This window comes from Cynara cardunculus (genome assembly GCF_001531365.2).
Source record: "Cynara cardunculus var. scolymus isolate 2C chromosome LG 7, CcrdV1, whole genome shotgun sequence".
Taxonomy (NCBI): Eukaryota; Viridiplantae; Streptophyta; class Magnoliopsida; order Asterales; family Asteraceae; genus Cynara; species Cynara cardunculus.
This window is the reverse complement of record NC_037534.1, coordinates 2384428-2394565: the sequence shown is the minus strand read 5'-3', so window position 1 is coordinate 2394565 and position 10138 is coordinate 2384428. Positions and strand designations below refer to the sequence as shown.

The window sequence follows — 10138 nt, the reverse complement described above, 5'->3', positions numbered from 1 at the left end:
CCTCTATATATATATATATATATATATATATATATATATATATATATATATATTCGACCTTGTTTTTTTTTATAAAACAGAGCTAACGACAAAAGAAACAAAAACAATATACCTCAAAACTACATAAGGGCCAGTCCTGAGAATTCGGATGCTCATGGCGTAAAGGAAAAAAATGCCCCTAAATGGTATCATAGTAGATTTTTGTGGGGGACATACCTTAAGTTGAGGGCAATGAGACCCTTAATATCGGTTACAATTATTTCAATGAAACCATTCAATTCCCAATTCCTTGACCGACTTAAGATATCTCGATCTTTCCTACAACTCACTTCATGGAACCATTACTTGAGAATTCGGAAACCTCACAAACCTACAAAATCTTTCCCTTTGAGTTAGACCCTTCGACTGAAAACCTAGATTGATTGTCTAATCTTTCTCATTTGCAACACCTTCAAATGAATGGGATTTCCCTATCCATAACCAACAACCATGGTGGTCCAAGATAGTGATTGTTAGACATGAAATCTTACAGACAACTTTCATCAAACACTTTGTCTGACTCGTCTAATTCTTACATGACACTAAATACGTGAATAATGACATTATTCACATATACATCGGAAGTGAAACCAAAATGAATCACATGTGCAATAACCCCTAAATCCACCCGAATAAATATGACTTTATCACATGTGCAATAACCTCTAAACCCACCCGAATCAATATGACTTTCCCATCTAGCAGTAGATAAATATTTCAAATTTATATCATCAATAATTTCTAATAATATATCCATCTCTAATCTCTTTGCAGAATTAAAAAAGAACAATCCAATCTATTATCTAATTCTAAACTACAATCAAAAATTAAATAAACCTAATCACATGATAAACAAATAAACCTAAATTAAACTAAAGTCTAAACTCTAGATATTAAACAAATAATGAAATAAACGTAATCTAATAAAACAAACTACTAAACTAGAGTCTAGAAACATCAGTACATCACAAATCACAATATCACATGTTGACACAAATATATATAAAACATTATAAATCAAAATTAGAAATTTCAAATTTACCAAAAAATCGCAGCTCGAGCCAGAGCAGAGGGCAGTCGGGGCATAGAGCTAGATACGAAATCTCACTCGGTGTCTCAACTCTCACAGACAAGTTCGAAAGACGAGAGGCCGAGAGCCAGGGAGCAGAGAGATGAGACGAGACGAGTTCGACTGTTTGAGCGAGAAAGCATCATAGCAGGAGATAGAATTCAGAAACGAGAGCGTAAGGTGGTGTTTGGTTCGCAGATTCTGGAGAAATCTGATGGAATTGGAATGTTGAATTCCTTTGACCAGATTCATTTCCTTCGTTTGGTTCATTCTTTTCAGCGGAAGGAATTTTCAGATTCCTATGAATTCCATGGATAAATGATTTTAACATTTCTTAGCAACTACATGGTATTTTGATGGAATGTAATTTCTATCTTCATTATACCAAATATGCCCTTAACCTAATATACTATAATCTCATGAAACTCAATATGACCATCGTCGACCACCTCTCGACCACAATTGATTTGAACCACTGCCGACCACTACCACCAATCTGAACCACCACCGACTACCACTGATTTGAACCACCGTCGACTACCACCACCGATCTGAACCACCGTCGACCACCACCACTGATCTGAACCACTGCCGACCACCACCACCGACTACCACCAGTTTGAACCACCGTCGACCACCACCGATCTAAACCACTATGGACCACCACCGATCTGAACCACTGATGACCACCATCGATTTAGTAACGTCGTTTGGCTTATGATTATATTTGGGTTGTGTATTTTATATTGTTTTACATATTAAATAATTATTTTATTGAAGTATTTTTAGTTTTAAATAAATTAAAATTTTCAAAAAAGGGCATTTTGGTCATTTACCAAAATTTTATTCCAATTCTAAAGCTACATTTAGTGAACCAAACAGAAAGATTCCAATTTCTTAACAGATTCCATTCGAAAGTCTGTCAACCAAACAGGTGGTCAAACCTGATAACATTTCATTCCAATTCCTTCAAAGTCGAATTCCTTTAACCCATTTCATCCAAAAACATTCTGCGAACCAAACGCCACCTAAGAGTATTTGTTTCGTTCGTGAAGCCTAAAGCGAGGCCGTGAAAGAATGACCCCCTTGGGCTTGGGCTTGGGCTTGGGCTTGGACTGTGTATATAGAGCAACAATGTATGCAAGGCACGTACCAAACTTTAAGCCTAAATGAACCTATTCATACACCGTTGGACTGATGATGCCCTTGGGGCTTCTGCTGCCATGGGCGATCCCTCCTCTAGTCTATAGTCAGGGTCGGCCCTTGTCTACATTCTACATACATTTAAAATCGGTCAATCATTATTTCAAAATTAGAAGGGTACTCGCGCAATGCAGCGAGATATATCTCGATTTTAGTGTTTCATTTTATTCCGTCTCTGTAGATGTTTTTGTGTAATTTCTTTAATTCAATTTTTTATTATAATTTAATTTAGATTTACTAATGAAGTAATAATATAATTTTTTATAAATATAATAATTAAGTAGTTTGTTAGAACTTAATGATTATCCCAATTACATTTTAGATTTTTTTTTCTTTTATATTTAAAATGAGATATTTATCCTCTATTGGATTATCTTTATCTGTAGTTAGTTATACGAATTTAAACATGAAGCTTTAATAAGTTGTACTTACGCACAATTTACTTGTAATCTTGAATTTTAAGTAATATGCATCAATAAACAGGACTTCATGCTTAAAAGATGGTTTTTAAGAGTTTTTTCAAATGCTTCCTAATATAGTATAGATAATAGATTAAATGTATCTTATCTATTGATTTTTAAAACTTGCTTTTTACATTTTTTCAGTCTACTAGTTACGTATCCGTACAAAACATCGAAATGTAAAATTTTAATGTAAACTGATATGGAAAATAAAAAAAACTCCACAACTGATGGGTCGTTTAAATAACGTTTGTCAAGTCACATTATCTTACTGGATGAATATGAAAAGAGCTGAGAATCTTACCGTAATTGCAAGATAAGAACCGAGAGTCTTACCCAGTAATAGAGACAAACTCTTACCATGGTTAAAGTTAATATTTGAAAATGGTGGATTAAATATATATTTAGCTACTAATTTTTTCCTCATACATTAATATTAAAGACCGATTTTTTACATTTTTCAATATACTATAATGGTACCCGCACAATGTAACGAAATACATCTCAATTTTAATGTTTCGTTTTTACTTCTTTTTTTTGTCTCAGTCGATGTTATAATACGGTTTTATCTAGTTTTGAAAAAATGATGATGTTTTTATTTTTGAATAAAATATAAATGAAGATATCATCAAGAATTAAAAAAAATATTGATATTAGTACCAAACTAACTATTTAAAATTTCTTTTTTTTTATGTGTTTCTTTAATTCATTTTTTTTATTTTTGGTTTAATAATATAGTTTTTTATAAAGATAATGATCAAGTATTTTGTTAGAAGTCAATGATTATCCTAATTATATTTTAGATTTCTCATATTTAAAATGAGATATTTATTCTTTATCCGATTATGTTTATACGCAGTTAGTTACATGAATTCAAATATAAAACTTTAATAAGTTATACTTGCATACAATTTACTTGTAATCTTAAATTTTAAGTAATATGCATCAATAAACAGTACTTCGTGTATAAAAAATCGTTTTAAAAGTTTTTATTAAATATTTTATAATATAATATAGATGATTAATTTAATATATGAAATAGGAAACATATACCAATGCCTATTTGATGTGTTTATGATCTTTAAATGTCATAATAATTATTTTGAAGACGCACATACTTATATACACAAAATTATTGACTTGTGGATGGTGATGTATTGGATTCCGGCTTATTATTTTAGTTAGCTGTTGGTGTCAGGGTCAGCTTGTGCAATTGATCCCAGGGGCTCTAAAGAACAAACATGAAAATTCTCAGTGATATTGCAGGACTCGAATCGCTGACCTCTGATACTGGAGAATCTTCAAAGCCCCAGATATTATTGTCAGTTTAGCTAATCTGACCAAGTTAAACTTTCGAATGAGAAATGGACCTAGAAAAGTTTTAAAACAATTACGTTGTTTGACTATAAAAAAAAAAAACTATGGTAATTATTATGGTGTGTTTGATGTCCAGACATGATAGGACATAATAGTATTGCATTTACTTTACAAATGCTTAAAACAGACGAAACTTAATAATAAGTGACAACCAAAGTGCTTGAAAGAGTAAACCCTTGTTTACTAATCTCTTACCACCTCTTACCCGAATCAGCACTTAAGCAAAAAAAAAATTGGTAAACGGTCCAGACTTGGAAAACTAAACATGGAAGAAATCAGAAGGCGAAGCCAGAGTCTCAACGTACTCGATGCCATTTCCATGCATAAACATCTTATTAGTATTTGTGAAAACGTTGTACGAGCCTTTTGATGGGTCGCAAAGCACAACTCGGTACGGTCCATCCATCACAACAATTCTTCCGTCTTCCAAGATACACACAGTGTGGAGACATTTGTAGTCGTATTCCAGAGAGAACGTGAACGAGTATTCTTTCGACCACGACTCGCTGACACGGTGTTCCTTCATGACCCACACATCGAACCCCTCATGAATAGGCTCGATCAAGCAAAGGCATCCTTGTAGCCTACCCAAACCATACCTTATGTAAACCTCACTTTGACGGGGTGGTACATCAACGATCAAAACTACCATCTTCTTAACATCGAGAGCCACAATCTTCCCTTCATTCAAATATATCGAAGGCCAATGCAAAAATCCATTTAGAAACACACCCACGGTATTGTCAAACACGTTGCCTACCAACCTTGTGTTTGACATCGTCCATGAACCCTTTTTAAGACTGAAGACCTCAAAATAATGGGGTTCACAGCGGTTGCAAAGATATTCCGTATGCCCGATATAAATTTTCGGGTCATCGCCATGAGCGAATCCGAATAAATCACCGGAATTGGGTAGATTACAACATTTATAAAGTGGATTCGGAAGTTTTAGGGTAGCACCGGTTAAAGGATTGTATAGAACCAATTTATTCTTATGATAACCATTTTCACGGGCCAAAACGACGATCCCATTGAACGTTCCTAAAGCTAAGACGCGTCTTTGTCTCCTTCTGGTTTTGATCGGAAAAGGAAGGTTGATCATGGAATGAGGTTTGTTGTCTAAAACATTAAGATGTAAAGCATTAAGATGTGAGAATGGGCCTGAAAGAAGGATCTTTGGACACGATCTCGAGTTGATAAAGTAGGGATCTGAAATCAGACTGTTCCAATGCATCGACACACATCTGAACCGCATTAACCGATTTGGAGGAAGTCGAGAGAGTATGCTGCGAAGAATGTCTTCCGATATTTCCATCTGGAACACAGAACAAAAAACACAAAGTGAAACTACAAACGTCAGTAGTTTTCAAGGCTGCTGAGACGGCCCATGGGTTAGTCGAGGTACGTACAAGATGACGCGGACACCCACGTTTAACAAAAAAAAAAAAACAATTAGTAGTTTTCTTCGGAAAAACATGGGTATCCAGGCCAACGACCATCAGAGTCTTTGCACGTGAATCTTCATTGCCATAAGGGTAAAAATGGTTAAGAACCTTTGTTCGTTTTGGTTTAATGTTTTTGCGTGACACCAACTTGTTTAAAAACCTCGAAATCAAAGCATTGAAACGCATGGATACACATCTGAATCGCATTAAGGTGTTTACGGGAAGTCGAGAAAATATGTTGTGAAAAACATCGTCGTTCGATATTTCCGTCCCATCGTGTACCTACAACACAAATAACCCATCAAAACCGAATGAGATTCGAGTTAAACGGTTTTTGGGATATTCGAAAATTCTGAGTAAAACAGCATTAATAGTAATAGTAGTAATTAATTAATTAAGAAGCTACCTTTGTTCGTTTTGGTTTATCATCCGTAGCAGGTGCTGAATGAAACCCAACAGCAGCCCTCTTGTGTGACATCGATCCCAACTAATTGAACCTCCAATATACATACAAATATATATATATATATATATATATATATATATAATAAACCCTAGAAATAATCGAAGAGAAACCGAAATTTATGTGTGAAATTACAAATAGTAGTTAAAGACTATTTCTTATTAATTTGAAAACATGGTAAAGAGAACCTGCATTAGTAGTGGTATTAAATCTATACTATATTATAAAGTATTTGATAAAAAAAATTAAAAAATATTTTTTATGTATGAAATACTGTATATTGATGTATATTATTTAAAATTCAATATTACAAGTAAATTATGCATAAGTACAACTTATTAAAGTTTCATGTTTGAATTCGTGTAACTAACTGTGGATAAACATAATCAAATAGAGGATAAACATCTCATTTTAAAATATAAAAAATATAAAGAATAATTAGAATAATTATTGAGTTCTAACAAAATGATTAATTATTATTTTTATAATATAAATTATTTCGTTATTGAATCTAAATTAAATTATAATAAAAAAATTGGATTAAAAAATTACAAAAAAATAGAAATTTTAAATAGTTAATTTGATACTAATATCAATATATTTTTGTCAAATTTTTATAATATCTTCAAGTTTATATTTTATTCAAAAATAAAAACATCATCGCTTTTCAAAATTACATAAGATCATACTATAACATCGACTGAGATAAAGAATAAAATGAAATATTAAAATCAAGATGTATCTCATTGCATTGCGCGACTACCCTTCTAGTTTATAAAAAAAATATTGTTTTGTTTTGTTTTGTTTTTTTAAATTCTTTTAGTACAAAATTTTTATTATAATTTAGTAAAAAAATATAATTTATTTTAGTTTTAATGATGGTTTATTTTATATTTTTGGATGAACGATACTGTGAGAATAGGAGTTAAAGGTACGAAGCATAAAAAAATTGAACTCTTCATCACTTTTAATTTCATCCCTACCTATGAATTTTGTTTTCCACAAGAATTAATCTGGTGCATCTCATTAATATTGATTTTCAATTATGATTGATTCAGCGGTGGAGATCTCTTATTACCCTTTCATTCATTCTCACTGAAACTCAACCTTAATCTTCTATAAATAGAGTGAATTGTATTTTCGGTTTTTTGTCTATGGTTGTTTTTTTGTTTTCGTCTCTACAATTCGTGAAATACATTTTCTATTAGTTTACGTGCACCGACTAATCTCCCGGACGACCATGAATGGTCTGGAGTCATTGTAAGTGAACCTCCATGACCACTGTATCCCCCTAAAGTGGATAAGATATTACACTTCATCTCCTTAGGTTATTCTTGTTGAAGTGTGACTTTTGTTATCGAAGATATTAAAGATTGATACAAAATAAATCTAGTATGACCGTTGAATCATATTACCGAGTGTCACTCACTTTTTCGGTGAGTATGACAAATACCTGGAATCTTATCTTGCAAGGACATGGTAAGAATCTAGAATCTTATCTGCTAAGTGAAGGAGAGGACTTATCGGGTAAAAAACACTTACCAACAGTTTATTTTAGGGGTGAGCATAGGCGGGTACCCGCCCTATTTGACAGGTCCCGGAACCGGCGGTTCTTGAGATATTAGAACCAGAACTAGAACCGATTAGAGCGGTTCTTGAATTTTTGGAACCGGAACCGCCGGGAACCGGTTCCGGTTCCGGGTACCCGCTTCCTAAAATATTAAATTTTGTTATTTTGAAATAAAAAATAAAACATTGCCAAAACACTTAATAAATAAACAAGAATACAGATTATATGGAATAATGGTTACAAATATTGTTTAACGATTACAAGACTAATAGTAAATGTTGAAAGTTTAACGATTACATACTAGAATTGTAAAGGTTCAAAGTTTAACGATTACATACTACGAATCTAATCAAACACACAATTTGAAAAAATACGATTCATTTTATCTCAAATTCTGAATCTAGAGTTCTTGACCTAATTTAAATTTAGTATTAAAAAAAATTATATTTTTAATTGAAAATTACCGGGTACCCGCCGGTTCCGGTTTAGAGTACCTGCCGGTTCCAGGTACCCAGTCCCGAAAGCGGTCCAGACGGGTAACGATTCCGAAAAATTGAGAACCGGAACCGAAATAATTCTCAATCGGTTCCGTATTTTAGGAACCAGAATCACTCATATCGGTTCCGGTTCCGCAAATGGGTACCCGGTTCTGTTGCTCCCCCCTAATTTATTTAACAACCAATAAGTTAACTAGATTGGTGCTCTTTCGAGTAAGCATTTTAGTAACGACCCCTTACTTTTGGATTATAGAGGAGCGAGAAAGGCAGAATAAACAAATTAATGAGGAAGAATCTTAACGATAAGTGTTAGTTGTGGTAAAGAAACCACTACATGAGCGAGGAGGAAGGCACGACGAGACTTGGTCCATGCGACACGTGATTGATAAATGCTTATTTATGTCACCAATCTCAAAAATTACCGACACCAAGTAGAATGTCAGTAAAAGACACTTACCAACGGTCCATTTGCATTTAACACGTATCATTAAATTACAATAAAACTACAATTACAATGGTTAAAAGAAACTTATTCCAGCCATTTGATCAACCCATCACCACCTCTTCATCTTTCATCAAGATTCAAACAACCCATCAAATTTCAAGAGTACCCATTTCTTCAAATTTTGAAACTTGAATCTGCAACATAAAAGAAGATGAAAGTAAATGGTCATTGGATTAGCAGTATCCGCGTTATCGAGAGAGAGTGTGTGTGTGTGTCAGGTTCATACGGGACAGTGACAAAATAATAATAAGAAAACAGTCGAATTACATGTGATTTTACAATAAAATCAAGTATAAAATCACAAGTGATTCACGCGACTTTGCACGAACGTCGCAGGCAACGTCGCCCGCACAAAACTTTACATTGACCGTTAGTGTAAAATCGCATGTGATTTTGCATGTTTTCGTGTTCTTTTGTTTGGTTATGGATTGTTGTGGATCAGACTATATATGCATGATGAGGTTGTACCTTGTGCTGTTCTTTACTTGTACTGGAGGGTTGTAATGGATGAGATGACTTATTGGATCTGGTTCTTGCAAGTATGCCCTTTGTAACTGGGGACATAATCAAATCAGTAGGACTCATATACCTGCAAATATCAACCAACTGCTTAATCATTCAGCTGTATCTGATTACCAATACATCTCAACCAACAAAATAAAAACAGTATTTACTGCAAAATTAAGATTTAATTACATTTCTGGGTATTTGAAAGCCTTTGGGACGATAAGAGGAGTGGGAGCAACGGTGGCCGGAACCAGAGAATTCAACGGCGGCGGCGGTGGCGGTGGTTGTTGTGGCGGTGGAGATTTGGGAGATGTTTGATCCATTGATTGATTGATTGTTAAGTGGAATAAAAATGGTGGTGGGTGTGTTTTTAGATGGTGGGATGGTGGTGGGACATGGCGGTTAAAACAACCGTCCAATTTTGTAGTCCACGGCGGCGTGTGGTGGTTTTGTCGTTAGGTTTCAAAATTCTCAAGGATAAAGAAATGAAAAGAGTAAATTACGTTTTTAGTCCCTGTGGTTTGTTGAAAATTTCTATTTTCGTCCTTATAGTTTTGGAATTATAATTTTTATATGTATGGTTTATAATTCATCATCTTTTTCGTTCTTATGATTTAAAATTTATTTCTGTTTTCATAGCTATGGTTCACAATTCAATTGTATTTCGATTCTTTATACTTAAAAGTAATGTTTTAACCTTACAGACGAAAATAAAAATAAATTGCAAACTATAAAGATAAAAACCGAAATTTTAAAACCATAGGGACTAAATCCGAATATAAATTTTAAAATGCTTATAGTATTCATCATCTAATATTTTTTTGTATCTTTGTACATTTTATATTAAAAAAATAATTATTATTATAACAGTTATATCAGATGTAAACAAAAAAAACACAAAAGCAGTCGTTATACAAACTTTATGTATCATATATTAAATTTATAGAACTGGGCCAACCCTAAATGATTAGACTCTATCATAATATAATGTGTTAGTTGTTA

At 33.3% G+C, this 10138-nt stretch overlaps 1 protein-coding gene across 1 annotated transcript; it reads right to left on the bottom strand.

The window, feature by feature from the left end:
- Positions 1–8540: 8540 nt before the first annotated feature.
- LOC112515836 (protein HUA2-LIKE 1-like) lies at positions 8541–9474 on the bottom strand. Its single transcript, XM_025122772.1, has 3 exons — positions 9326–9474; positions 9098–9218; positions 8541–8763 (listed from the first exon to the last, which is right to left on the bottom strand). The coding sequence occupies exons 1-3, from the start codon at positions 9457–9459 to the stop codon at positions 8719–8721; spliced, it is 300 nt and encodes a 99-aa protein (XP_024978540.1). The 5' UTR covers positions 9460–9474; the 3' UTR covers positions 8541–8718.
- Positions 9475–10138: the final 664 nt, after the last annotated feature.

Excerpts from the sequence above, each read along its gene's own strand:
- LOC112515836 (XM_025122772.1), bottom strand. The coding sequence starts at position 9,459 with ATGGATCAAACATCTCCCAAATCTCCACCGCCACAACAACCACCGCCA. Across the intron at positions 9,219-9,325 it reads GCTTTCAAATACCCAGAAAT|GTATATGAGTCCTACTGATT; the intron begins GTAATTAAATCT and ends TGATATTTGCAG. Across the intron at positions 8,764-9,097 it reads CAAGTAAAGAACAGCACAAG|ATTCAAGTTTCAAAATTTGA; the intron begins GTACAACCTCAT and ends TTTATGTTGCAG.